General features: G+C 59.0%; 14 protein-coding genes across 14 annotated transcripts; 6 read left to right on the top strand and 8 right to left on the bottom strand.

Moving 5' to 3' along the window:
* Positions 1 to 484: 484 nt before the first annotated feature.
* On the top strand, positions 485 to 2,712 carry SDRG_11902 (hypothetical protein). Its single transcript, XM_008617956.1, has 5 exons — positions 485 to 1,518; positions 1,566 to 1,895; positions 1,943 to 2,281; positions 2,340 to 2,471; positions 2,517 to 2,712. The coding sequence occupies exons 1-5, from the start codon at positions 508 to 510 to the stop codon at positions 2,661 to 2,663; spliced, it is 1,959 nt and encodes a 652-aa protein (XP_008616178.1). The 5' UTR covers positions 485 to 507; the 3' UTR covers positions 2,664 to 2,712.
* A 31-nt stretch (positions 2,713 to 2,743) lies between these two features.
* SDRG_11901 (hypothetical protein) lies at positions 2,744 to 3,905 on the top strand. Its single transcript, XM_008617955.1, has 6 exons — positions 2,744 to 2,777; positions 2,830 to 3,174; positions 3,229 to 3,303; positions 3,352 to 3,514; positions 3,562 to 3,644; positions 3,692 to 3,905. Exons 1-6 carry the CDS (start codon positions 2,775 to 2,777, stop codon positions 3,818 to 3,820), a joined length of 798 nt encoding a protein of 265 aa, XP_008616177.1. The 5' UTR covers positions 2,744 to 2,774; the 3' UTR covers positions 3,821 to 3,905.
* Positions 3,906 to 4,144: 239 nt separating this feature from the next.
* On the bottom strand, positions 4,145 to 6,350 carry SDRG_11900 (hypothetical protein; the record flags this gene model as incomplete). The annotated part of the gene is made up of 1 exon (XM_008617954.1): positions 4,145 to 6,350. One exon carries the CDS (start codon positions 6,348 to 6,350, stop codon positions 4,194 to 4,196), a length of 2,157 nt encoding a protein of 718 aa, XP_008616176.1. The 3' UTR covers positions 4,145 to 4,193.
* A 201-nt stretch (positions 6,351 to 6,551) lies between these two features.
* Positions 6,552 to 8,510, bottom strand: SDRG_11899 (hsp70-like protein; the record flags this gene model as incomplete). Its single annotated transcript, XM_008617953.1, has 1 exon — positions 6,552 to 8,510. One exon carries the CDS (start codon positions 8,508 to 8,510, stop codon positions 6,552 to 6,554), a length of 1,959 nt encoding a protein of 652 aa, XP_008616175.1.
* Positions 8,511 to 9,372: 862 nt separating this feature from the next.
* Positions 9,373 to 9,771, top strand: SDRG_11898 (6-pyruvoyl tetrahydrobiopterin synthase; the record flags this gene model as incomplete). The annotated part of the gene is made up of 4 exons (XM_008617952.1): positions 9,373 to 9,376; positions 9,428 to 9,510; positions 9,556 to 9,663; positions 9,712 to 9,771. 4 exons carry the CDS (start codon positions 9,373 to 9,375, stop codon positions 9,769 to 9,771), a joined length of 255 nt encoding a protein of 84 aa, XP_008616174.1.
* Positions 9,772 to 9,784: 13 nt separating this feature from the next.
* SDRG_11897 (hypothetical protein) lies at positions 9,785 to 11,052 on the bottom strand (the record flags this gene model as incomplete). The annotated part of the gene is made up of 2 exons (XM_008617951.1): positions 9,842 to 11,052; positions 9,785 to 9,803 (listed from the first exon to the last, which is right to left on the bottom strand). The coding sequence occupies exons 1-2, from the start codon at positions 11,023 to 11,025 to the stop codon at positions 9,785 to 9,787; spliced, it is 1,203 nt and encodes a 400-aa protein (XP_008616173.1). The 5' UTR covers positions 11,026 to 11,052.
* Positions 11,053 to 11,286: 234 nt separating this feature from the next.
* SDRG_11896 (hypothetical protein) lies at positions 11,287 to 12,880 on the bottom strand. Its single transcript, XM_008617950.1, has one exon. It carries the CDS (start codon positions 12,758 to 12,760, stop codon positions 11,309 to 11,311), a length of 1,452 nt encoding a protein of 483 aa, XP_008616172.1. The 5' UTR covers positions 12,761 to 12,880; the 3' UTR covers positions 11,287 to 11,308.
* A 649-nt stretch (positions 12,881 to 13,529) lies between these two features.
* SDRG_11895 (hypothetical protein) lies at positions 13,530 to 14,959 on the bottom strand (the record flags this gene model as incomplete). Its single annotated transcript, XM_008617949.1, has 2 exons — positions 13,530 to 14,000; positions 14,048 to 14,959. 2 exons carry the CDS (start codon positions 14,957 to 14,959, stop codon positions 13,530 to 13,532), a joined length of 1,383 nt encoding a protein of 460 aa, XP_008616171.1.
* A 634-nt stretch (positions 14,960 to 15,593) lies between these two features.
* Positions 15,594 to 16,188, bottom strand: SDRG_11894 (small nuclear ribonucleoprotein D1). The gene is made up of 2 exons (XM_008617948.1): positions 16,127 to 16,188; positions 15,594 to 16,029 (listed from the first exon to the last, which is right to left on the bottom strand). Exons 1-2 carry the CDS (start codon positions 16,138 to 16,140, stop codon positions 15,696 to 15,698), a joined length of 348 nt encoding a protein of 115 aa, XP_008616170.1. The 5' UTR covers positions 16,141 to 16,188; the 3' UTR covers positions 15,594 to 15,695.
* Positions 16,189 to 16,298: 110 nt separating this feature from the next.
* On the top strand, positions 16,299 to 16,964 carry SDRG_11893 (hypothetical protein). Its single transcript, XM_008617947.1, has one exon. It carries the CDS (start codon positions 16,335 to 16,337, stop codon positions 16,845 to 16,847), a length of 513 nt encoding a protein of 170 aa, XP_008616169.1. The 5' UTR covers positions 16,299 to 16,334; the 3' UTR covers positions 16,848 to 16,964.
* Positions 16,965 to 17,204: 240 nt separating this feature from the next.
* On the bottom strand, positions 17,205 to 19,075 carry SDRG_11892 (hypothetical protein). The gene is made up of 8 exons (XM_008617946.1): positions 18,884 to 19,075; positions 18,744 to 18,836; positions 18,553 to 18,684; positions 18,450 to 18,515; positions 18,202 to 18,399; positions 18,058 to 18,148; positions 17,851 to 18,011; positions 17,205 to 17,802 (listed from the first exon to the last, which is right to left on the bottom strand). Exons 1-8 carry the CDS (start codon positions 18,965 to 18,967, stop codon positions 17,323 to 17,325), a joined length of 1,305 nt encoding a protein of 434 aa, XP_008616168.1. The 5' UTR covers positions 18,968 to 19,075; the 3' UTR covers positions 17,205 to 17,322.
* Positions 19,076 to 19,162: 87 nt separating this feature from the next.
* On the top strand, positions 19,163 to 20,903 carry SDRG_11891 (hypothetical protein). The gene has a single exon (XM_008617945.1). It carries the CDS (start codon positions 19,181 to 19,183, stop codon positions 20,756 to 20,758), a length of 1,578 nt encoding a protein of 525 aa, XP_008616167.1. The 5' UTR covers positions 19,163 to 19,180; the 3' UTR covers positions 20,759 to 20,903.
* Positions 20,904 to 21,639: 736 nt separating this feature from the next.
* On the bottom strand, positions 21,640 to 22,610 carry SDRG_11890 (hypothetical protein; the record flags this gene model as incomplete). The annotated part of the gene is made up of 2 exons (XM_008617944.1): positions 22,525 to 22,610; positions 21,640 to 22,476 (listed from the first exon to the last, which is right to left on the bottom strand). The coding sequence occupies exon 2, from the start codon at positions 22,474 to 22,476 to the stop codon at positions 21,640 to 21,642; it is 837 nt and encodes a 278-aa protein (XP_008616166.1). The 5' UTR covers positions 22,525 to 22,610.
* A 519-nt stretch (positions 22,611 to 23,129) lies between these two features.
* On the top strand, positions 23,130 to 24,710 carry SDRG_11889 (hypothetical protein). The gene has a single exon (XM_008617943.1). It carries the CDS (start codon positions 23,136 to 23,138, stop codon positions 24,642 to 24,644), a length of 1,509 nt encoding a protein of 502 aa, XP_008616165.1. The 5' UTR covers positions 23,130 to 23,135; the 3' UTR covers positions 24,645 to 24,710.
* Positions 24,711 to 25,085: the final 375 nt, after the last annotated feature.

Raw genomic sequence — 25,085 nt, 5'->3', positions numbered from 1 at the left:
GAGATCATGTCCCTCGACCAAGTGAGCGTCGGAGAAGTCGCATCAAGATCGCCCACTCGCCGCCAACGCAACTTCAAATCTGCAACCTTCAACGACCCGCTAGCCTGAAGCAGCACCGTGGGTACTCGCGCCATGAACTCGACACTACTAGCGCAAGTTGCTGTACAGAGTGCGCTGCATTGGCTGGCTTTGCCGCGAGCAGTCGGCGTCGATTGCCGCAGCTCATTCCATCAGTCGAGTGCAATTGTGGAGGCTTCTGGTGCGGCGCGCCAGACCAGCTGCGGGCAGCGAGAGTTAGTATAGATTTAGTAGTTATTACCAGTACTAGTTAGTAGATAGCACTGTATGCAGGCGCCTTGGAACCGAGCATGCAAAGTTGCTGCAGCGGTTATCGGACGCAGTACTGAGGAGGATGGCGATGGCGCATTCTTGGCGCTTTGCTTTTTGATTGGCGCTGCTTTTCCACCAATCAAAGTGGGCGGAAATTTGGTGCATTTTCAAGTTGGAATGGGCGGCTCCGAGGTGGACGTGGACACGGGCGTCGTGCATGGGCGCGTGACGGGCATCATCTACCCGCCGCCGGACATCCGCGCCGTCGTCGACAAGACGGCGCAGTTCGTCGCCAAGAACGGCCGCGCCTTTGAGCGCAAGATCGCCGGCGAAGTCATCTCGGCCAAGTTTTCCTTCCTCAAGACAGGCGACCCGTACCATGCGTACTACGAGCACAAGGTCGAGGACTTTGAGCGCCAGCTCAACGAGCCCGAGAAGCCCGCCGAGCCCGAGAAGCCGGTCGAAGTCGCGGCGCCGGCGCCCGTGCCCGAGCCGGAAGGCGTCGCGGTCGAAGTTGTCGAGCGCAAGCCTGTCGAGGCCGTGGTTGGCAAGGCGCTGCGCAACCTCTCCGAGTCGGACAAGAAGCGACCGCCGGCCGAAGAGCAGTTTAAGCAAAAGCACCCGACGCTCACGGCGCAGGACCAGGAGATCATGTACTTGACCGCGCAGTTTACGGCCGTCGGCGGCAAGGCGTTCCTCTCTGGCCTCGCGACGCGCGAGCAGCGCAACCCGCAGTTTGACTTTATCAACCCGGTGCATCCGCTCTTTGCATACTTTACGTTCCTCGTCGAGAGCTACGCCAAGATCCTCACGGCCAAGGCGCAACGCGGCAAGAAGGCCAACCCGCTACTCGAGCGACTGGACGAAGGCGTCGACCGCATGAGCGTCCTCGATCGCTGCGTGCACAAGCTCGAGTTTATGCGCATCGAGAACGAAGCCAAGCAAAAGGAAGAAGCCGAGAGCGACGCCGAGCGCCTCGCCTACATGCAGATCGACTGGCACGACTTTGTCATTGTCGAAACGATCGTCTTTGATGACAGCGACCTCGTGACCGACGGAACGAACCCGTACTACCTCGAAGACGACCCGACGACGCAAGCCACGTCGGCGCCGTCCGCTGCCGCCGCCGAGCCCGACGACATGGACATGGATATGGACATGGACGACGAGCAGCCGTCCGAGCTCAAGGTCATATTTCCCAACTCCATACGCTTAATCACATGCAATGTGGATAGGTTGTCGAAAACTATGTCCCCAAGGCTGCCGCATCGTCGGGCGCGTCCGTCAACATGATGAGTGTCGACGGCCACGCGGTCTCGACGGCCGATGCGAACGAGCACATGCGCATTCTGCTCATGGCGCCCAAGTACCGGGAAGAGACGCAGCGCCATTTGAACAAGCAGAAAGAGAGCCCGTTCGCGCCTGGCGCGGCCATCGCCGACAACTTCAAGCGGTTCGCGTCCAAGCGCTCGGATATCTTTTCGTCGTCGGCCGAAGAAGAGGCGAAGCTCACGGCCGCGATGGCCTCCAACGCGCCGCCGTCCCAAGACGACACCGGTGATGCGGTGAGCAAATGAGATGCCACGCATGACGCCTCACACCATGAATGTAGAACGAAGAGGCCGCCAGCGGGTACTTGCCGGTGCAGACAAGGTCGCAGGCACCGATCGCATACCACATCCAGCCGCCGCGCCCGGGGGGTATGGTGCCCCCGCCGCCGACCTCGATGCCGCCACCGCCGCCCATGGGCATGATGCCGCCACCGCCACCGATGGGCATGCTGCCGCCGGGAGGCATGATGCCGCCGCCGCCTCCACCGCACCTTATGGGCATGGTGCCACCGCCACCGGCGATGCAGCCGCCTCCGCCGATCGAGGAGCCCGCTGCAAAGCGCCAGCGCGTCGATGGTGTCATTCTCATGCCCGAGAACGAGTTTGCCGAAGCGTACCCGGTAGGCCATCGCCATGGATGAAGCTAGAGTCGTCATGACGATGATGCTGGTACCGTAGGCGCCGATTCGCCTCCACGTGCAAGTCGCAAACGAGCCCGAAAACCCGAACGGCTGGTCCCTCCACGGCCAAGTGCTCACGCTCGAGGTCGACATTCGCGCCAGCGTGCGCGAGCTCAAGCAGTTTGTCTTTGTACGTTGCCTCTGCGAGTCGCCAGCGTGATCGTATTGCCCGTAGGAGCACACCAAGATGCCGATTGCCAAGCAGCAGGTCAAGGCGCCGATCGTTGGCTTCCTAAAGGACTCGCTCAGCTTTGCCCACTACAACATGTACACGGACCTCGTCCTCGAGCTCAGCGCGCGGCAGCGTGGCGGGCGTCGCTAAATCGTGCCAACGCATTCTTTTTCTATTTCTTTTTCGTTCTTTTAGTACGGTCTTTTATCTTGTAATCGGTGCGATCCGGCGCTGTCCGGATAAAAGGACTTTGCAGCAGCAATGGTGAGCTGCGCTCATCGCGTCCGGGCGGCCTCGTGATGCGTGCGCTGTGTAGAGCGAGAGTGACATGGTGAGCAACCGCATGTCGGAGAAGATGCTTCTCGGCTGGGCATTGCTCGCCGAGACATGCCCCGTCGACGAGTGCTACACGCCGTTGATGAGCACGAAGAAGCAAGCGCACAAGGTTTACTGCGTCAAGTGCGAGCGCTGGTTCAGCACCGAGCTTGCTGCCAAGAACGAGACGACCAAGGTGCCAGAGCCCAAAGCGCCAGAGCCCAAGGTTGAGGCTGTCAAGGTCGAGGCGCCATGGCAGGAGTCCGAGGCCGAAGCGGCGGCCTACCGCGAGAAGAAGAAGAAGCGCGACGCGGCCAGCGCCAAGATGGGCGAAAAGATGCTGCAGGTACTACTATGCCATCTCGATCAGTTCTCTCGAGTCGAAGCACCGGTCGTGTAGGGCTGGACGCTGCTCGGTTTACATTGCCCCGTGCCCGAGTGCTTGATGCCATTGATGCGCAGCCGCGAAGGCCAGGTTCGCCGCTTGTCCATGCATCGTCCTCCAAATGTCTACGTGCATTAGATGTACTGCGTCAACTGCGAGCAGTATGTGATGACCGAAGAAGAGATGGCGGCGCACACCCAGACAACGACAGAGACTTCGGCGGTCTCGGAGGCCTCTTCGGCGCCGCCAAGCCCGGTTGTAGCGCCAAAGCACACGCCGCCCCCGCCGCCAACGTCGCCGCGTACGTTCCGACTTTGAGAAACTGAAGATCGAATTGCGATCATCTAGTGGCCAAGCGGCGCGCGCTCTCGGTGCCCAACGAGTTTGACTTTGCAGCGATGAACCGCATGGCGATCGACGTCCTGTACGAGGTACACGACGCATGTTGATGTCGCGCCGCGACCCTCTTGCTGCGTAGAAAATGGACACGGCACTCGGCCAGCTCGAAGCGGCGACCAAGCCCAAGGACGCGGCCGAGATTGCCAAGCTGGTGCGGGAGCTGGCCAAGGCCATCAAGGCCCTCCAGTCGCTCGGTGACGAAGCGTAGACGACCATCATGTCCCTACGGAGCGATACATAGCAGCATCAATAGAGCCTCATCATTTGCAACGTTTCCAAAAACGCGGTCTGACCTTGGCACTCGCCGTGTCTTCTCTGCCATCGCCCGTCATGTTGGAGCTATGACGACGTGGCAGCATCGCTGGGAGCCATTCACTCGACTCTAACTTCAACAACCACCTCGGGACGCGAGCGCACAAGCGTGCCGTTCACTTGGCGCGAGTTGATAAGGGCAGGTTTCATCGACGCCAACAAGTCCAGGTGCATGGTGGACAATTCCTTCCACTCGCAAGATCTAAGCTATATCAAGCGTCCATAATACTGACGGGCTATGTTAAATCCTCTTTATCCGCCCTCCGCGGCTAGCGTATGTACATGGGTCTCGCACGCCAGTGTCCGTCGACTGTTTCCATGGTGAGAATAAAGTCATAGTGCTCTTGCCACAACGTAAGGTCGTCGACGACGTAGACGGAGGTCGCCGGAGGCCCAAGCGTCTGCAAGTAGCGCAGTACCTTCTTGGATCCGCGGCGCATCGCTGCCTCGTGAACCAAAGGCGTCCATTCCAAGCCGACGACTTCGTGCAAATGCCGGAGCATGTCGAGGTGGTTATAGGACGCTGCTCTGATCATCATGCGCTCCGAGACGCGAGCTGGTAGCGTCGTTGGTATCGGTAAAGCATCGCTCAGAAGCTTCAAGATGTCGAGGCGTCCACTGCGTGCGGTGGCCACGAGCAGCCAGTACAAATCCATGTCGACGCTGTCCGAACCGAGTTGCCAGCAGCGGCGCGAGAGGACGTAGGCGACGGTGTTATCATGCGTCTTCAAAATCGCATTCACAAGGGGTCGACGGCTGCAAAAACGCTGCTCCGGACCCTCGTGCAGGTAGCGCACGATGTGCAAGTGGCCATTTTCCACAGCTGCGTCCATTGCGCTCGGTAGCACCTCGTAGCCACGAGCGACGAGCAGCTCCAAGATCTCAAGGTGGCCTTGGCTCGCTGCCCAATGCGCTGGCGACCCTCGGACGTAGTCGCCCTGCGAGCTGCCAAGATAGCCATCTCGCTCTGGCAGCGCTGCGCACACGCCACTGTTTTTAGCAACTTTTTTTTGTCGGTCGACGCCGCCCGTTGGCACATCCAAGAGGTACGTCACCATCGCGAGGTGACCTGTGTAGACCGCCGTGGCCAAGGCAGCAGGCGTCCGCCAAACCCCGTAGACCTCGTGAAGCCAGCGCACGACGTCAAAGTGGCCACGGGCGGCCGCAAGCGCCATTGCGTCTTCATTGCAGCCATCGCGTCGGTTTTGATGGAGCCACTCGAGCACGTGCATGTGGCCGCGGTAGGCTGCGTAGACGATAGCATGCTCCGACCCGGCGCGAAGGCGACTCGTGTGCAAGAGCTCGAGCGACGCCATGTCGCCGTTGAAAGCAGCGAGCTCCATCACTTGGCAGTGTTCCCATCGGCTGAATGGACTGTCACCGCCGGCAAGTAAAGCCTCCAACGATGAGGGTTCCTTTGGCGCATCACGTGGCAGCCACTCGTCGTCGCTGAATGGTCGCAGATTCTCTTGGTTAATGCAGTGAAGGACGTAGCGCAGCATTGCGTGGTCTTGCTTGGCGACTGCCAGCTCCAGGAATGGCTTGGTCATCTTCTTTAGGTACCCCCGCACGTAGACGTGTTGAAGGATCGCAAGCCCCGCTCTCTCCACCAGCGATTGGAGGGCCGCGTTTGTCAGCTCGACGCGGGCTGCGACGAGGTCGACGGCCGCGAGGTGCGTCGCCCCACGAACACTGCGCGTCGTGTGCGTCCCATGTGGCACTTGGAATCGAAGCGACGGGTTGACGCCTTCGGTGCGCTGCTCGAGAAGGAATCGAACGATCGATGCATGGCCATTGATGGCTGCTGCGGTTGCCGCCGCAATCGTACAGCCCTCGGTCCGCATCGAGTGCAGAAAGACGGCTACGTCATCATGCCCGTTCATGGCCGCACCGTCCATCGCGGCGGTGGAGCACTTTGCACCTGCCTCGTGGAGCCAACGCAAAAGCACCAGGTCGCCTGACATGGCGACGAGGTCCATCATCTTGGGCGTGGCCAGCGTAGCAAACTGCTCAAAAAGGAGACGCAGAATCGGACCTTGGGACGCAGCAGCAGCAAGCTCGAGCGTCGCCGACGTACACAGCGAGGCATCCCATCGCAGCCAGCGCTCGACGAGCGCCATATCACCGTCGACGATCGAGAGATGGAGCGCGAGGGCACGGTCGTAGAAGCGCGGCGAGACAAAGAGCGCGTGGTGACGCAGCTTGGTTGTCGGGTGGGGGTATCCCTCCAGGTACGGCAGGCACGCGAACCGGGCTGGGACGTGGGCGAGGTACCCCGTTTGCTCACAGTTTGCGTATGGCGAGCACGGCGTGAGCTCGACAGCGTCGGCGAGGCGCTGGACAGCCGCCAAGTCCTGCGGCAGTCCTTCTTGGAACGACGCAATGACTTCGACGAGGTCGGATGATCGAAGCACAGGCGAGGCCATCGTCGTCAATGTGCAAATGGCAGCTCCGTATCCGTGTCAACAGAGTGATTGTTGCGTTGTTGACTCGTCTGAGATTATCCGTAATTTGCCGGATAACACTTGGGACCTTATATACAGGTTGCTGACCTCTCCGCTTGCTGAGTAAAAAGAGTCGTGATGGTACTCAAAATAAGCTCAGATTAATGGTCGCAACTATCTAATTTAGTCGACTTCCTCAATCTTGGGGCCCTGGGCGTGCGAGGCCGGAGGGGGGGCACCAGCGCCGCCCATGTCGGGCATGCCGCCGGGCATACCGCCGGGGGCGCCACCAGCAGCAGCGTACATCTTCTGCATGATGGGGTTGGCAATGCCCTCGAGCTCCTTCTGCTTGGCCTCGAACTCCTCCTTCTCGGCCGACTGGTTGGCGTCGAGCCAGTTGATGACGTCCGTGACCTTGTCGTCGATGGCCTTCTTGTCGGCCTCGTCGATCTTGCCCTGGAGCTTCTCGTCGTTGAGCGTGTTGCGGAGGTTGTACGCGTAGTTCTCGAGGCCGTTCTTGGCTTCGATGCGGAGCTTGTTGGCTTCGTCCTCCGACTTGTACTTCTCGGCTTCCTGGACCATGCGCTCAATGTCGTCCTTGGTGAGGCGACCCTTGTCGTTCGTGATCGTGATCTTGTTCTCCTTGCCGGTCGACTTCTCGACGGCCGAGACGTTCAAGATACCGTTGGCATCAATGTCGAACGTGACATCAATCTGGGGGACACCACGGGGCATGGGCGGGATGCCGTCGAGCGAGAACTTGCCGAGCAAGTTGTTGTCGCGCGTCATCGAGCGTTCGCCTTCGAAGACCTGGATCAAGACACCGGGCTGGTTGTCGGCGTACGTCGAGAACGTCTGCGACTTCTTCGTGGGCACCGTCGTGTTACGCTGGATGAGCGTCGTCATGACACCGCCGGCCGTCTCCAAACCGAGCGAGAGCGGCGTGACATCGAGGAGGAGCAAGTCCTGGAGCTTCTCCGACGAGTCGTTACCCGAAAGGATAGCGGCCTGAACCGTGGCGCCGAAGGCGACGGCCTCATCGGGGTTGATCGACTTGCAGGGCTCCTTGCCGTTGAAGAAGTCCGAGAGCAGCTGCTGGACCTTGGGGATACGGGTCGAGCCACCGACAAGGACGACTTCGTGGACCTGGCTCTTCGAGAGCTTCGAGTCGCGGAGGACCTTCTCGACGGGCTCCATCGTCTTGCGGAAGTAGTCGCCGCACATGTCCTCGAAACGGGCACGCGTGATGGTCGAGTTGAAGTCGACACCGTCAAAGAGCGAGTCAATTTCGATGTAGGCCTGGGCCGACGACGAGAGCGTACGCTTGGCGCGCTCGCAAGCCGTGCGAAGGCGGCGGAGGGCGCGCTGGTTGGACGTCATGTCCTTGCGGTGCTTGCGCTTGAACTCGGCCGTGAAGTGGTCGACGAGGCGGTTGTCAAAATCTTCACCGCCAAGGTGGGTATCACCGGCCGTGGCCTTGACTTCGAAGATGCCTTCCTCGATCGTCAAGAGCGACACATCGAAGGTACCACCGCCGAGATCGAAGATGAGCACGTTGCGCTCACCGCCCTTCTTGTCGAGGCCGTACGCGATGGCGGCGGCCGTGGGCTCGTTAATGATGCGGAGCACGTTGAGGCCGGCAATGGCACCGGCATCCTTCGTGGCCTGGCGCTGCGAGTCGTTGAAGTAGGCCGGGACTGTGATGACGGCGTTGTTGACGGGCGAGCCGATAAAGGCCTCCGAGACTTCCTTCATCTTGATGAGCACCATCGACGAGATTTCCTCGGGCTGGAACGTCTTGGATTCGCCCTTGAACTCGACCGTGATCTGGGGCTTGTCGCCGGCGCCGGGCGTGACCTTGAAGGGCCAGTGCTTGATGTCGGCCTGCGTGGCGGGGTCGTTGAACTTGCGGCCAATGAGGCGCTTGGCGTCGAAGACCGTGTTGGTGGGGTTCATGGCCACCTGGTTCTTGGCGGCGTCACCGATGAGGCGCTCCGAGTCCGTGAAGGCGACGTACGAGGGCGTCGTGCGGTTACCCTGGTCGTTGGCGATGATCTCGACGCGGTCGTTCTGCCACACGCCGACGCACGAGTAGGTCGTACCGAGATCGATACCGACGGAAGCACCTTGGACACCAGACATCTTGATTCTTGGCGAGCAAATTCGAAAATGAAATTCGCGTCAAATGACTGGGACCGCAAAATGCACTTTCGAGAAGCACGCATACAAACACCAAGCTCGTTTGGTTTCAACGCATGTGATTGGAGGAAATTGAATTGTCGGCCATCACGTCGCCCGCGGATTGGTTGAAAACCCGAATCTAGAAAGTTCGATGGTTTACAAGCCCTGCAGTCCACGGAGCTGTGCGGATTGTTGACGTTTATGATCAAGTCGATCGATGCATTCACAAAGCGAAGGCGTCTGTGGCGACGAGGAGAGGACAGCTCTGGTCAAGTCGTCAAGGCTACTACGTGAGAGTTGTCTATCCTGTCCAACTAAGGGACCAAAAGGACAAGGCGTGTTGGCCGCACATTGGATCCTTCGAATCGACAGGTCAATAACCGGGACCGAAACGGTCCATCGAAGACGAGATGGCGCGGGACTAAGATCGTCGTTTGCTTGTCGTGCAGAGGGGCGTCGAGTGACGACTTGAGGCACTTGAACAAGCACCCAGCGTGTGAAATAGCAAGGATAATCCGGATAAGTGTCCGAGTATCCACTGGATGCTTGTGGTGTCGCGAAGCGTGGCGACAGGTTTGTCCCAAAACCCCAAAAACCCACGCGCTACGTCGCCTGCGATGTCCAGTCGACGCAACCCGCACTTTAGTCAGTCGAAGGCAGCCGGATCTTCGGTTGAGATCTTCGGTTGAAGGTCGCCGGATCTTCGGCGAAGTTCGCACCGAAGCCTTTCAACCGGATACGGGTTACGGTATCCGGTTATGACAAGAACGGACGATCATCGCGCGCCGCAGTTCCCCAGCCGCTGCCCGCTGTGCCAACCACGATGGGTTCACGACGTCGACGACCAGCGTTCGTGGCTGACACCTGCCTGCCTATAGTGTCCAAGCCCACTGATGTCTACAAGGTCTTCGTCTCGAAGGACTACATGAAGTTCAACGCGGCCCACTTCATCGCGTACAAGGTGCATCGGCATTGCGCACCAGCATGGCCTCACGCTATCAACTAGGGCTTCCGCGAACGCCTCCATGGCCACAACTACCGTTTGTCCGTGACCATCTACGGCCACTCGGTTGGCCACGACGGCTACGTGTTGGACTTTGGCCAGATCAAATCGGTGCGCGACCTCTCGTTGGGACTAGCCATGACAAGCTCGTTGCTCTAGAGCGCGCGCAAGATTTGCAAGGAGCTCAACGAACACTTTATCGTGCCCATCAACCGCTAGGACGACCGCATCGTCATTCGTGAGTCCCGTGGCTTCAAGTTTGAGCGTCTCAAGGCCGCGCATCATCCACGCAGGCAGCGCCCGCGCCAGCTCCAAGACGCCTTCGTTGCCGAGCACGGTGCCAGCGAAATCCACATGTGTGAGGCGGCGGGAGGTCGAGAGCCACTGGATGATTTTTGAGACGCTCGTCGGTGCACACGTCAGTTGACGCAGCGTCGCGGTCACGAGCCGTGGACAAGCGCCGGTCGTCGTCACAGCCGAGAGTCGCCATTTCGTGAGCGTCATAGTCTCGAGTGCGGTGCACTCCCCCATCGTGCGAATGGCATTGGCCACTGGAAGCACATCCGCATGGGTATTTTCGAATGTAAAAGAGAGAATCTTGGTCCGATCCAACGTGGCGAGGATCGGAATACCGTGCTCCCCTGATGACGAGCGCAACGAGAGGAGCGTGACGTGGTGCAAACTGCCCGTCGCCAAGGCGGCTTGAACGTCCACGACACCATCGAGACGCAATGTTGAGAGCGTAGCACATGCTTGCACCGCGCTGGCCAGCGCCGCCGGATCCCGCACAGAGGCGCACGCGAGGTCGAGGGACGTTGCACTGGGTCCCTGGAGCCAGGCGACGATGGCGCTAGTGTCCAACGAGCCCGTCGCGTTGGCAGTCACCTTGAGCGTACGCAAGTGCTGCTTCGATGGCGCCGTAAGGTACGCAGCAGCCGCTGCTTGCGTCTCGGCGCCCTCGATGCTCGCACTCTGGACGTTGACGCAGCGCACAAGCATGTCCGGGATCGGGTCCGGATGGACCTTGTGACCCTTGATAACGACAGCGGTAATGCGATCACCCCAGTTGTACACAAATGTTGTGAGCGTGCCAGGCACGGATGGATCCACGATCAGCGTCACGGCTCTCTTGGGCGTTGCGTCGAGCCAATGGAGGGCCGTAAAGCCAGATTCAATGTAGACACCGGCAAAAACTGGTAGCGCTGGCATACCAAGCCGAGCGTACTGGAGCGGAATCTCGGTGATCTGCGCGACCGGCCAGTGCTGGGCGAGGTTGACGACAGCGCCGAGGTCGCGGAGCGCAATGAGCTCGGGCGGCAGCGTCATTGGTGGTAGGGCTGCCAGAAAGGCGGTCACGCTCTTTCCATCGCGGAGCGCTTCAAGAATGAGGTAGACCACGGCGCTTGGCAGGCTCGGCGAGCGTGTGACAGCCTTGCGCACACAAACCCGCTTGGTCTCGGTTGCATCGGCCATCACTGGCAGACAAAATATCGGAGCGCGCCACTCAAAACTGTCATAATGAATACCTCCAGCAATGTATTATTTTCAAAATTGGATACTAGTACGCGAGGTAACTTTTGCTCCTTGCTCCTCGGACTATACCCCTGCCTTGCGCTTGCTCATGGGCTTGACAATGAACTCAACCGAGGCCCAGCACGCACGATTTTCATGTTCATCGCTCATGACGACAGCGTGTTGGATAATGCACATGTTCGAGAGACGAGGTACAGCGTAGGGAAAATCGCAATTGATGCAATTACAAGCAGATGGGGTGCCATGGCGATGAGGTGCGCGACGGCGACGCAAACGTGCTGGACGCAATGTACTGGAGCTGGTGCAACTTCATGAGGTCTCGGATTGCTTGGCGTTCGTTCGCATATGAATCACGCCGGTCATGCGCATTCGAGGCGCGACCAGTGTCGACGAAAAGACCGCTCAAGTGCAATATGACATCACGACATGCCCCCAGCGTCGTCAATAGCAACGGCACCGACGCGTTAGTCAGTTGATTTCCCGCCAAATTGATCGCCAGCCGGCGGCAGTTGCGGCTCGACGCAAGCGCGACCGCAAGGACGACCACATCGTCATCTTTAAGTCCCATTGCTTCCAGATTGAGACTCTGGAGGCCTCTCGCCATCCACGCAGGGAGCGCCCGCGCCAGCTCGACGACGCCTGCCTTGCCGAGCGCGGTGCCAGTCAAGTCGACTGACGCGAGTTGGCGCGAGGTCGAGAACCACTGGATGAGTTTGGGCACGTCGCACAGCGCGGCGAACGTCGACCACTTGATCGCAACACTCGTAAGCCAGACGCAATGCCCCATCTTCCTTGTCGTCGACATTGGTGAAATGTGCGCATTGACAAGCGAAACCTCCTCGAGCATGGTGCACTCGCCCAGCGCGTCGACGATGTAGGGCAGCACCAACGCCTCTCCTTGGGTCTTGGCCAGTGTAATGCGGGCGACGACGCTTGGATGCAGAATTGCGAGCACGTTCACGTACGGTCCCGATGTGAGACCCAGCGAGAGCGACAAAATGTGGTCCAACTTGTATTCTGAGGTCGCCAAGGCGTCCTGGACGTCCATGGCGTTTTCAAAGCTCAGCGACGACAGCGACTCGCATGATGCAATCGCGATCGCCAGCGCTGTCGGGTCCAGCACGGTCTCGCAAGACAGAGAAAAGCATACAGCGCAGGGTCCATGAAGCCACGCAACGATCGCAGCGGCGTCAAGCGCACCAGGCGACACGACATGGACTCGGAGCGCATGCAAGTGGTTGGTTGGTAACGCTGCCAAGCATGCTGCGGCGACGAGTGGCGTCGCAGCGTCCTCGATCGTCACACATTGCACGTTCACGCAGCGGGACAGGAATTCGGGGACCGGGTCCGGGTCCACGGCATGGCCCTTGACAATGACCTCGGAGATGCGATCGCCCCAGTTGTATGCAATGGCGCCGGGTACACCAGATTCGGACGGGTCAAGGACCAGTGTTAGCGGTATCGTCGGCGGCAAGGTCGCGTCCAGCCACGCCAGCGCCATAAAGCCAGCATCAATGTAGATACCGGCAAAGGTTGGCAGCGCGGCAACGGCAAGTTGAACATGTTGAATCGGAATCTTGGTCACGTGCACGACCGGCCAGTGGTCGGCGAGGTCGACAGCGGCGCCGAGGTCGCGGAGCGCAGCGAGCTCGAGCGGCAGCGTCTCGCCCGGCATCGATGGCCTCCAGAATGAGGTAGACCACGACGCTTGGCAGGCGTGGCGAGCTCGCGGAAAGACGCGGGTCCACCGCGATGGCCTCGCCGGAGGTCTCGTCGGTCGTTGCCAGCATCGGAATAATTGCACCGTCAAACGTTTCCTGTCGAACTACGTATACCATGTAACCTTCGAAAATGCCTGTCCAACGGCCACGGAGGTTCCCCCTGCATGCTAGTACAGTACCTCCTCGTACTGAATGGTTTGTGCTGGACAGTGGAGCAAATGAGCCCTGTGCGATAGCGCGAGACCTTGGTACTCTCGTACAAGGAATGTTACAAAATGATAGGATCTCATCCGGATGTTTTGTCGCAAAGATCGCCATTCGCTTCTGTCAACGGACGGACGGTGGGGACACCAGCTGCGGGCGTGCGAGAGACAATAATCGCCAAGTTAGGAACGACATGGTGATAGCAACTGCCAATGAGAAAGCAAGAACGCCGTGGAGAAGAAAGTCGCACTCGTTGCTCTTCTTTCCGAGCAAAGCTGCAAGACTGACCACGATTGAGTCACAAAGACATTTGCATACGTCAGGATAGGAATTTCGGACATGTGTCACCATTCTGTAGCACAAGCAGCACAAGCCTCCATGCAAGATGCATCCCACGTTGCAGCATTCGACTGCATCACACAATCAAGCAATTTGCTACAACACTAAGATCTCCACCGAAATCAAAATGCTCAATTGCCTTAACTCTAACCTAGGAATCACATTCGATTATAAAGACTACTAGATCGAATGCCACAGTGACGACACGTGCGATGGCGATGAGAACCGGCCTGGCACCGAGTGGTCAAGGCTGTGCACGCGCACAAGGTCGCAAAGGACGTCTTGTCCCGTCAACACGAACGGCCCGTCCAAACGCAACGTGACATTTCGACTTGCGCCCAGCATCGTCAGCAGCACGGGCGCTGACGCGATTGTCAGTTCGTTTCCGGTCAAGTCGATCGTCAGCGGTCGTCGGTTCGTGCCCGAGGCCAGCGCAATCGCAAGGACGACCGCATCCTCGTCATTGAGCCCCGTCCCCCTCAGCTGCAGCGTTTCGAGGCCACGCAGCATCCACGCCGGCAGCGTGCGCGCTAACTCCAAGGCGCCTTCTCTGCCGAGCACCGTGCCATCCAAATCAACCGACGCGAGATGACGCGACGTTGAGAGCCAGCGCACGATCGTCAGCACGTCTCTCGGGTCCTCAAACGTCGACTGCTTGAACGTGACATCTCGCAGCAGCGACGAGCACCGGTCGTCACGATCCGCGGGATGTGCACGCGGATAAAGCCAACTACCTCGAGTTGAGGACACTCGCCGAGCGCGTCGACGACGTGGGGTAGCACGAGCCGATCCCCGAGCTTCTTCTCGAACAGAAAAGAGCGCACGTGTCCTGGCCGTAGCTTGGTGAGGATGTCGGCGTACGTATCGCTCCATTGGCTCTGGGTAAGCACACCAACGTGCTCCAAGACAAAGGGTGACGTCGACAAGGCGTCTTGCACGTTGCTAGCGTCATCGAGGTCCAAGTACGACAGCGTCGCGCACGCTTCGATCGCAGCCACCAGCGACGTCGGGTTGCTCACCGAGTCACACGAGAGCGTGAGTGACGTCGCGTTGGGTCCGTGTAGCCAGGCCACGAGACCTGACGTGTCCAGCGCACCCGACGCCGTGACATGAACGTCGAGTGTATGCAAGTATTGCAGTGGAATCGCGGCCACGTACGCCGCAGCATCGACGGGCATTGTAGCGTGCGCGATCTTGACCGACTGGACGTTGACGCAGCGTCCGAGGAGGTCGGGAATCGGGTCCGGGTGTACCTCGTGGCCCTTGGCGATGACACTCGTGATGCGGTTGCCCCAGACGTACGCAAAGGCGCTCGCCGCGCCAGACACGGCCTGGTCGATGACAAGTGTCACGGGCATCTTGGGCGGCAGCTTGGCGTCGAGCCAATCGAGGGCGGTAAAGCCAGCATCCACGTAGACACGCTTGAACGTTGGCAGTGCAGCCATACCGAGGCGGGCATACTGGACCGGGATCTGGGTCACATGCACGACCGGCCAGTGGTACGCGAGGTCGACAACAGCGTCGAGGTCGCGCAGTGCAATGAGCTCGGGCGATAGCGTCTCGCTCGGCAGCGCTGCAAGAAAGGCGGCGACGTCCCGCCCGTCCTCCATGACCGCCAAAATGGCATAGACCACGGCGCTGGGCAGGCGTGACAAGCTCGTGGGAAGGCGCCGGCGGTCTCGTCGATCGATACCATTGGCGCGCGTCCGATTCGAGTGTTTCTGCCACATGTGATACAATTTGGCGGAACTGTGGAAATACGTATATGTCGCCGACGAAATTGCATGTCGAGCGGGGTTCGAAGTCCCTCCCGCACGCTGTCCCTTGGCGTCCGGTCAATAATAACGCCCACGAACAGCGACAGCTACACTCGTACGGTACCTAATTGGGGTCTGCGTTGTACAATTGCATCTGAATCTCAAAACAGATCTCAAAATGGGCGTTTGAGAGACACCATGGCGATCGTCGCGCCTTTCCAAGATCCAAACCGGTCGGTGCTCGGACGTGGGTCGGACGCCAAGCGCTCGAGCATGTATTCGCACGTCCATGGCAGTGGAATTGCTGAAGGCGCCATGGAGGATGAGCTGGCGACGTGGCTAGCGATGTACGGTATCTTGTGTTGACGTTGCCTCCTGGCCCCACGCTGGGCTCACGACCGCGATCCAGCAGCGGGCATGAGCTGGCACACGCTCGCAGAAAGGGAGCGCCGACGGGTGGCAACGCGGTATTGTTCGCTACGTAACGCAGGGGACGATGGCCCAAAGGCTCGATCCCGCGTTGTGCATCTCGAGATGGCAACGCTTATACATAACACGATGGATTAGAAGAGCATAGTCGCGCATACGATTACGGGCGACCGCGCCCACGACCGCGCCCACGGCCTCGGCCGCGGCCCTTGGCGGCCATGGCGCCGGCCCCCGTGGCCTTGACCTTTTGCTTGGGCGTGTCGTCAATGAGGAGTGTGTCGAGGTTGAGCGAGTCGGGCAGAATGTAGCAGCGGATGTTGTTGCCACGGATGCTCAGCGAGTCGAGCGACGTCGGGTTCTTACCCTTGACCGTCATCTTGACGGCCTTCAGGTGCGTGTTCATGCTAATGTCGACGCCGGTGACCGTGCCATGCACGACCGTCCCGTTCTTGAGCTCGATGGTCACCGTCTCGTTCGAGAGCTTCATGAGGAACCTATGCCATAGCGCGATCATCAGCATCAACCTGCATGGTACGGCCATGGGTGCGGGCGGCCCTCGCGCCGCCCAGCCCATGCCCCGTATCCGCGTACCGGACGAGCTTCATGCTGCCTGTGTTGCGCTTTCGACCACTGATGAAGATGGAACCCGTGGCCCTCGATACAAGCACTTGGCGCTGATCTTGTAGCGAGGGCTTCGACATCCGGATACACGAGCCGCGTATCCGGTCAATCTATCCGGATGGGTTGCGGCCAGTGGTTCTTATTGCCAATCGCGGAAGAGCAGGAGGAAGTCGACGACATGGGCCGCGCTCGCAAGATCATCAAGAACGTCATCACGCACACGCGGGGCATGGTGCGCAACCGTGGCATGGAAGCGCCCGAGTGGCTCGAGATGGTCAACCGCTTCCCGCCGCCGGCCATGCCCCGGACGGACTACGACAAGCTGCCCAAGCTCGAGTTCCCGCAGGATCGCCTCGCCGAGCTCTACGCGCGCAAGTGCGGCTTCCCGACCGACGACGAGACGGCGTACGAGTTTGCCGACGAGCAGCTCACGCTCATCGAGCTCGGCGTGCCGGAGAAGAAGGCGTTTGTGATGCTCATGGAGAAGTACGAGCACGTCGAGGGCGACCGATTCCTGCAAAAGTACTACCAAGTGCGTGGCGAGGCCTTTATCCCGAGCACCAAGCCGCACGAGATGACCGAGCGGTGGGCCAACCAGGAGGCCGGTGCCATCAAGGAAGGCATGCGCCTCGAGTTCGAAGACGCCGCCGAGATTGCGGCCTTGGAGAAGGAATACCACCACGAAGAATAGGTAGAGATATCGTGGAGGCGAGGTAATAGAACAACATAAGTCGTCGTCGTGCGCTATTCTTCGGTGCCCTGCGGGACGAGCACGACATGACTCGATCGCTCCAGGACTTCGCCGCGCTTCCTCGGGCCTCACGCTGCAAGCACACGACACGCAAGCAGCAGCTAGGTTAGGCAATGCCCGGGCACAGACGCCATAAGCTCGCCGATGGGTTCATCATGCGCATGACAAGAAGAAACCTTCAGCATGGTAGACATCCATGGATACATTTAGTAACCGTCGACCGGTCTCCACGCATTTGCCGCATCTGTCCAGCGCCTCCATAGACTCTATGCGCACGCTGCTATTTGTTTAGATACGACAATATGTTCTTGATGCTTCACGTCAGTTGGACTCCATAATCAACGACGCAAAATGCTCTACAGGGCGAGCCACACCGTGGTAGACGATGTCTCCATGGTATGCTGTAGTAGATACGTCAATGGTACGCTGCACGGTGGGCGCTGGTCCGTCGGTCCCTTGTCAACAGCTCGTTGATTTCTGCGCGAGGATCGTCGACGTTCCGACGTTCAAAGCCATTGCAATCGCACACCGTCGGCAAGGTCGCGAGCGTCGCTTCAAAGCCCAAGAGGACTTCTTCCAGCACCGTGGGCTCATACGGCTCGTCGTTGGCCGCTACGGCCACCAGCGCCATGATATCGTCGTGGTTTAGCGAACGTGTCGGGTCCAGGAGCTGCTCCAATGGCCCGAGCGGCCGATCTCTGACACTACTTGGGACACACTTTTGAACTGGGGCCGCTTGCACCGGAGCGATGAGAGCCTGCACGGGAGCGGTGAGAGCCGGCACGGGAGCGGTGAGGGCCGGCACGGGAGCGGTGAGGGCCGGCGGACACGTTGTCGGCGCTTGATCCTGCAATATCAGCTTTCTGCTCGCTGCCGACACATTGTCCTCTGGCGTCTACGTCACTGCATCAAGACAAGCGTTGAATCAACCTATCGAGCGGACCGGGATCGCACGAATAGCGTCCTTGGTTGCCCGCTGGATCAAACTCAAACTCGATTTTGAAGTGGTGGCGTGGCGCGGTGGAGGTGCAATGGCTTTGTGGAGCTCAACAAGAAGGTGGACGGGGGAGGAGTCGGTGGCGGAACCTCGGGCTCTCGACCTAGCTGGTGCTACCATTACAGCAATGAAAGTTAGGGACAAGCACCGTACAGGTCGTGGTCGGGTGACTGGCATGGGCCCGCGGTTTGCTTCGCATCGCATCCGAGAGCGCTTGGTGGTCCCGTGACGCGGCCCCTTTTCTCTACAATACAAGTGTAAACGGTTGGCGGTTCGATCCCGGTTAGAAGAGGCTACGGGAATTCGCTGCACGCTGCGGGGACGACAGACCGAACATGGCGTTGACGTTGCCGCGTCGATAGATGTCGCATTCGGCTTTCGAGGGTACCGGACATCGTCGAGCAAAAGCAAACTTGGCAAGAGCGACGCGAGCCGTGCACGGTAGCCTTTGAGATCTGCGATCGGATTGTGGTGGAGATGGAGACTCTGGAGCGACTAGAAGATATGGTTAATCACATCTGGTAGCGTCTCTCTCAGCGTTGTACGCGGTTGAGGGACATGGACCGCACGTCGAGAAAGGTGCGTACCGCATTGTGGCTCAGATCCAAAACCTAATGCAATGTAGCAACACCTAGAAGTAGCGTCTACCTTTAGATGCTGAAGGCTCTCGAGACCATCCACAATGCGAATTTGGTTGTGCGAGAGATCCACATGCACGAGCGACACAAAGCAGCGCAAATGGCTCATGTCCGAGATCCAATTGCAGCTTCCATTGAGGTGCTACATTTGTATGTGCACATAATAAGCACACTAGATACTCGTTATACTGGAGAGAGGACCTCCAACGCAGGATAGACAAGAGTCGAGTCGACGGCCAAGTCTTGGAGGATGTTGTCCGAGACGTTCAAGCACACGAGCCGTGACGCATTTTCCTACGCAAGTAGAACATGTCATGCGCTTCAGGAGGACCGTTTCCTACGATGATTAGATCCGAGAGACCGCGGAGGTTGGGCTGGCGCACGATTAGCTTGGGGTGCGACGGCTCGAACGTGAGCGCAGCCATTGTGAGCCAAGGGTGGCGTCGTTACAACGGGTGTCGCTTCACGACGATCAGCAGTTACGATCTTAGCCCGTGACGTGGCGCCGTGCCTCGCGGCCACGCGCTTCGTCCTTTCTGTTGCGTGCGCCAAAATCATATGGTGACACCTCATGGGTCCGTCAAGAACAGAGAGACAGACAGCCAATGGCATTGTTGCATAGTCCACCCAAGAACTTGATGGCGATACCGGTAACGCAGCGAGCCAAGGTCGCCGACCATGCCACGCCGTCCGGGCGCCTCGTCCTGAGCATCCTTGCACGCAGCCTCGTGCGCTGCCTCGGTGACGTGAATGACGTCGAGCGCTTGCTTCGAGCGCTGCCGACGGACGTCGTCTCGGATCCCGCCTTGACGAGCCTCCGCGCTCTTTTGGCCGAGGAGCCCTCGCGCGGTGCGGTATGGCCCACGCTCGACGCGAGTCGCCTCTGTGCAATGGCCGATCCCGCTGCCTTTGAGCGGGTCGCCGTCTTGTTCAACCTCGTCCAGCAGACCGGCATGAGAATGCCTGCGCTCACCTTCCAAGCCGTGCCGGCCCTCTACGGTCTCGTCGTGAAAGCGCTCCCGCTTTTTAGCGCGATCACCATCGACGACCTCATTCCGATACCGCAAGTGTGGCGCCGCGTTGTCTTGCCAGCGCACACCAAGGTCACCGGCGGGTTCTACAGCGCCTCAAGCGTCGACGAATTTGCCGCCTGGGCAGCCAACATGATCGAGCTCAACCTCGTCGACGCAGATGGATCGACGTGGCAAGGCATCGCTCACCTTTTGCAAAGCTGCCCGAAGCTGTGTTCGATCAGCTACGTGAGCAGGGCCGTCGTTGACATGGCGCCGTTCGACGACGATATCACGGCGTTCTGCTCGGCCCTCGCGAATTCCCGGCTGGAAACGCTACGTCTCACCAAGCTGATTGCGACTCCACACGCATTGAAAGCGCTGGCCCATGCGCTTTTGCGATCCAAAACGCTCGCCAACATCACTATCTACATGATGTCGGAGCTTTGGGACCATCTTTTGATGGAAGGTGGACCGCCGCTTCCGGTTCAGCTGACGTCCGTGGACGTCGCCTCCATATCGGCGGTCAACGTGATGCGACTTGTGACTAAGCTGACGCGAACGCGCTTGCGTACGCTGCAAATCCGTGAGGCCATTGACGTCACGGACGCGGTCATGACCCTCGATTGTCTCCCGGAGCTCACGTCCCTGACGATCCACCACGCCGTCCTATTCAACTTCCCGCAGCTGACGCGATTGCGTCATCTGGATGTAATGTCGGCCACTGTCAACAGCGCGACGATGACAGCGATCGGGCAGCTCATGGCCACGTCGTCGGCGCTCGAAACCGTCAATGTCCAGAACTGTTTCTACTTGGAAGGCTCGTCGGATGCGATGCTTCGCGCGCTGCCCGACTTTTTTTGTCGCTCCGGGACGGCACTGACGTTGGACGTAACTGGTTCACAAAGTGCCGCGGCGCTTGCACAAGTGATGACGCGCTCGCGTAATACCGCCGAGGTGACGTTGCATGTCTTCGAGGAACAGATGCCACTGGACGCCATTTACGGTCTCCTCGATGCCTTGGCGCGCTGCACGCGGATGACGCTCATCGTGGAAGGCGACTCGGACGAGAGTGACTTGCTTGTGTTTCGTGCGGAGACATTGGGTCTGCAGCCAGTACTCGACGTTGTGCCGCTGCGCGACGCCGAGACAGACCCGCTCTACCGCTTGCGCTGCAAGTCGCCAATTGGCCGTGTTGAGGAGTGATTTCCACAGAACATACGGTAACCGTCACGTGGACAGGGCGTCTGCAGCTCTACTTGTCTCGTCAACACCGTCCATTGTCGCTGTTGAGGTAGACCACTAGTGCAAGTACGAAACGCTTAACAAATGGAAGCTGTCGACCTTTCTTACATGTTGTCAGTTACGGTTCAACGGCGTGCCATGCTGTCGTGGAGCGGGATGGCCATCAAAAGACACCGGGCAACACCTCCTCGAGCCGATGCAGGTGCAAAAGGTATTGAAGCGGAGGCGCCAAAGAGCACTTTATCTCAGACGGGGTGCAGGACGTATCCCCATAGCCACATCCACCCTCCAAGAATAATAACTACGATCGTCGACATGGGCGAGTCGGTGCTTGGTACGCGCCAAGCTCCGTACTATTGTCAACGAAGCGACGGCCACAGCCACCTTTATTTCATGACCTGGTGCATCGTTTGAGGACGCTGCGGCACTCGGCGTCGTCCTTGATTGTGAAAATAAAAGCCATTTATCGATTTACCCCATTTTCTACACATGCACCCATGTCAACCGACAGCGGAGACTCGCCCGCTAGCCTCGGGATGGACGACGCCATCCACATGGGTGTTTCGTGCCCGATTCCGATCAGACATGCGCATCGCGCCATTGCTGCGCCACCTGCTGGAGTATCGTACCGCTCAAGTCGACAGACTTCAAGCAGCGCGAGGTCGAGAGCCACTGAATAAACGCGACAAGCTCGCGCGGCGTCTCGAAATCCATGGATCGCACGCGCACGGTCGTCAAGTGCGGCCAGAGACCAGTCGTTCGCCTGTCCGCTGTAAGTCCGAGGTTGGTGAGGCTGAGCGTCGTCAGTGCGGGACACATCGCGAGCGCATCGAGCACACTTGTCATGGGATCTCGTCGCCTTCATCGCCAACGTCGTGTTCGAGCAAAAACGAGACGACCTTGGAGCGATCGAGCTTCCGAAGCGGACCAACCGGTAAGCGGTCGTCAAAGCCATTGTCGAGAATGGCGAGCGACGTGACGTGGTGCAAGGACACCGAAGCCGCTTTGACGTCGAGCGCATCGCCGAGGCGCAACGAGGTGAGATGCGAGCAGTCTTGGATTGCAGTTGCGAGCGGTGCCGGGTCGCGCACCGAGTTGCACGTGAGCGAGAGCGTCGTCGCGCGAGGTTCTTCAAGCCTTGCGACGATGCCTGACGCGTCGACTGTATTTTGGCCCATATCATCCAGTTGGAGTGCATGCAGCTGCTTGGTCGAGAGAGCATCCACGTACTTATCGACGGGCACGAAGTTGGCCTCGATTAGGACAGATTGAACGTTGACGCAGCGCCCGAGCATGTCGGGCATTGGATCTTTACGCACCGTGGCGCCTCTGACAATGACGTTGGTGATACGGTCGCCCCAGGCATAGGCAAAGGCGCTACTTGTGCCAAGCTCCTCGGGGCTTAGAACCAACGTGATTGGCATCGCTGGTGGCAAGGTTGCATCCAGCCACACGAGGGCAGCGACGCCAAGATTCACAAAGACGCCTTCGAATGCTGGCAGCGCGTCGATGGCGAGGCGCGCATGCTCGATCGGAATCGCGATCACGTGGACGACCGGCCAGTGGTCGGCGAGGTTGATAGCGGCGCCAAGGTCGCGGAGCGCGACGAGCTCGAGCGGCAGCGTTAGTGGCGGTAGCGCCTTGAGGAGCGAGGTGACGTCGCGTCCATCGTCCAGCATCTGGAGAAGCACTACCCGTCGCGACGCCACTGGAAATCGTCATCGTACCGTCCATGCAGCACGGCGCCCGGCAGGTTCAGCGACGTGGCACGCTGGCAGACGCGTTTGGTCATCGTTGCAACTGCTGGCGCGTGCGCGGTACCTCTGAGACTCAATATTAGGATCCGAGGGTTATGACGTGGCGCCAGGACGTGCAAGGCGAGTTTGCATTTTGCGTGTTGCGCGATGTCGCCAGAGATAGTGAGAATGGGCTTTTTAGTCGTGCCCTTGCACCTCGTAAGGGACGGAATGCATTGGCCCACTCGACCAGTATTTCTGCGTGAGCCGTTGAGAAACGTGGCGAGGGCGAACCATGATACAGCTAGATAGCAGTGGTTTCTGGTATGGAAGCGCAGAGAGATGAACTCTTTGGTAAGAGTGGAAATAGTATTTGTGGTCCACAAGTTAACGTTATATTTTCCATTGGGGCTCCCAGGGCACCCTGTCGTCCAGGATGTCGACTTCGTAGATAGGCGTGCACAAAATTTCGGTATCCGGCAACCACCTGGATACGACGAAGACAAGTCAGATAAAAGTTCCGTATTTGATAACATTCTATTAATAATACATACCAGTATACAACCATGTGACACCACAGTCATTTAGAAATTCCTCGCTCGATGACCAAGCGCGTTTGCCAGCGCACCACGTCGCCGGCATTGCCAGGCGTTGTTGTCCATGGCCTCCTCGAGATGCTGGGCGACGGACGCGACGTCACTTCGCTGCTCAACGCGTTGCCGTCGTTGACGCTGCCGCCCGAGCTTGTCGCGCTCCGCGACCTTGGCGCCGCTATCAACCTCGCCGACCACTGGCCGGTCGTGCACATCACCAAGATTCCGGCCAAGCATGCACGCCTCGCGATTACCGCACTGCCTGCTTTCTCTGGCATCTATGTGGATCCTGGCATCGTCGCCCTCGCGTGGCTGGATGCGACCTTGCCACCAGCGATGCCAATCACGCTGGTCGTGAGCCCCGAGGAGCTCGGCACCTGCAGCGCTTTTGCGTACACCTGGGGCGACCGCGTCACAAACGTCATTGTCAGAGGCGCCAAGATGCGTATCGACCCGGTCCCCGACATCCTCGCGCGCTGCGTCAACGTTCAATCGATTCGAATCGAGTTTTACACGCCCGTCGACAAGTACTTGGACGCTCTCTCGACGAAGCAGCTGCATACGCTCCAGATTGATGCGTTGGGCCACGATGCAATCGACACGTCGGTCATCGTCGCTTGGCTCCAAGGACCTCGCGCGACGTCGCTCTCGCTCACGTGCAACTCGGTGCGCGACCTGGCAGCGCTCGCGACCGCGATCCAAGACTGCGCTACGTTGTCGTCCTTGCGCATTGTCGATACACCCGGCCTGAAAGAAGCCTTGGTGACGTCCTCAAGCAACTTGCACCACATCACATCGCTAACTCTGCACGACGAAGGATTCAACCATGACGTGAACGTGGGTCTGCTTCGGAAGCTCGACCGCACCAAGGTCCTCTCGTTCTCGCTCGAGAAGGACCAAGGCCTCGAAGGCGACGAGGTGGCCACGACCAGTGTGCTCGATGCGCTCGCGGTGTGTCCCGCGCTGACGACGCTCAGCTTCACCAACCTCGACGTCACAGCGGACAGGCGGATGACAGGTTTCTGGCCGCACTTGACCACCGTGCGCGTGCGATCCACGGATTTCGAGACGCCGCGCGAGCTTGCCGCGTTTGTTCAGTGGCTCTCGACCTCGCGCTGCTTGAAGGTCGTCGACTTGAGCGGTACGACACTCCAGACAGAAGGGCTTGTCGAGCTGATGCGCGCGCTGCCGGCGTGGATGGCGAGAGGCCTTGAGACGTTATCGCTCCAAGGCACCAAACTCGGTGATGACGGCGCTGCGATAGTTGCCGTCGGTCTCGCATCGGGTAAGAACCAACGCCCTTTGACGGTCGATTTGACAGGCAACAAACTCTCAATCGTGAGCGTCAAGCTACTGTTGGCGACACTCGGTGCTTGCCAGAACGTCAGGCTGCATCTGTTCACAGCAAGGTCCGACGCTGATTACTCGTCGACGATTCAAAACCTTTTGCGCCTGCATCAGCTCCAGGAGGTGCTGCCCGGTGTCTTTCGGTCGCCATCCCGCTCCACATCAGCGTGACATGCTCTTTAGCAGCATAGATGATGCATAAATAAAATGAGCGACTATATCACATATTTCTATCAACATTGCATGCCCCATTTCCGGCGAAATGGTACAACACAGAAATACAAACTCATCAATCCTCGCGCCACGTCATAACCCTCTGAATTCGATCCAATATGAATTTATAGAGGCTATCCACAATCGCCAGACACAAACTAGGGTCCGGGGGAGTGGGCGGAGTGGGCTGGTAGGAACGATGAAATCATATGTCCGATTATGCCATGTTGTCGGCGACTTTGGCCTTCACGTCGTCGTCAGTCACGTCCATCGTCGTACGAGGTGCTCGGAACCGCTCGAAGCCAGATGATGACAATGGGCATGCAGCAGCGTTCCAATTCTGGATGAGCGCGTGGCGAATCACATCCAAAGCCTCGAACTCGGGCGGTGCCCCCGTGA

The sequence above is a fragment of the Saprolegnia diclina genome (assembly GCF_000281045.1).
Source record: "Saprolegnia diclina VS20 unplaced genomic scaffold supercont1.45, whole genome shotgun sequence".
In the NCBI taxonomy this organism is placed as follows: domain Eukaryota; phylum Oomycota; class Saprolegniomycetes; order Saprolegniales; family Saprolegniaceae; genus Saprolegnia; species Saprolegnia diclina.
The sequence above is the reverse complement of the archived record's forward strand: the minus strand, read 5'-3'. Positions and strand labels throughout refer to the sequence as shown.

Excerpts from the sequence above, each read along its gene's own strand:
- SDRG_11902 (XM_008617956.1), top strand. The coding sequence starts at position 508 with ATGGGCGGCTCCGAGGTGGACGTGGACACGGGCGTCGTGCATGGGCGC. Across the intron at positions 1,519-1,565 it reads AGCAGCCGTCCGAGCTCAAG|GTTGTCGAAAACTATGTCCC; the intron begins GTCATATTTCCC and ends CAATGTGGATAG. Across the intron at positions 2,282-2,339 it reads AGTTTGCCGAAGCGTACCCG|GCGCCGATTCGCCTCCACGT; the intron begins GTAGGCCATCGC and ends CTGGTACCGTAG.
- SDRG_11901 (XM_008617955.1), top strand. Across the intron at positions 3,304-3,351 it reads TGCGCAGCCGCGAAGGCCAG|ATGTACTGCGTCAACTGCGA; the intron begins GTTCGCCGCTTG and ends TACGTGCATTAG. Across the intron at positions 3,645-3,691 it reads CGATCGACGTCCTGTACGAG|AAAATGGACACGGCACTCGG; the intron begins GTACACGACGCA and ends CTTGCTGCGTAG.
- SDRG_11896 (XM_008617950.1), bottom strand. The coding sequence starts at position 12,760 with ATGCCGGGCGAGACGCTGCCGCTCGAGCTCGCTGCGCTCCGCGACCTC.
- SDRG_11893 (XM_008617947.1), top strand. The coding sequence starts at position 16,335 with ATGGGCCGCGCTCGCAAGATCATCAAGAACGTCATCACGCACACGCGG.
- SDRG_11892 (XM_008617946.1), bottom strand. The coding sequence starts at position 18,967 with ATGGCTGCGCTCACGTTCGAGCCGTCGCACCCCAAGCTAATCGTGCGC. Across the intron at positions 18,400-18,449 it reads GGTCCATGTCCCTCAACCGC|TCGCTCCAGAGTCTCCATCT; the intron begins GTACAACGCTGA and ends CATATCTTCTAG. Across the intron at positions 17,803-17,850 it reads ACGCTATTCGTGCGATCCCG|ACGCCAGAGGACAATGTGTC; the intron begins GTCCGCTCGATA and ends GCAGTGACGTAG.
- SDRG_11891 (XM_008617945.1), top strand. The coding sequence starts at position 19,181 with ATGGCGATACCGGTAACGCAGCGAGCCAAGGTCGCCGACCATGCCACG.
- SDRG_11889 (XM_008617943.1), top strand. The coding sequence starts at position 23,136 with ATGACCAAGCGCGTTTGCCAGCGCACCACGTCGCCGGCATTGCCAGGC.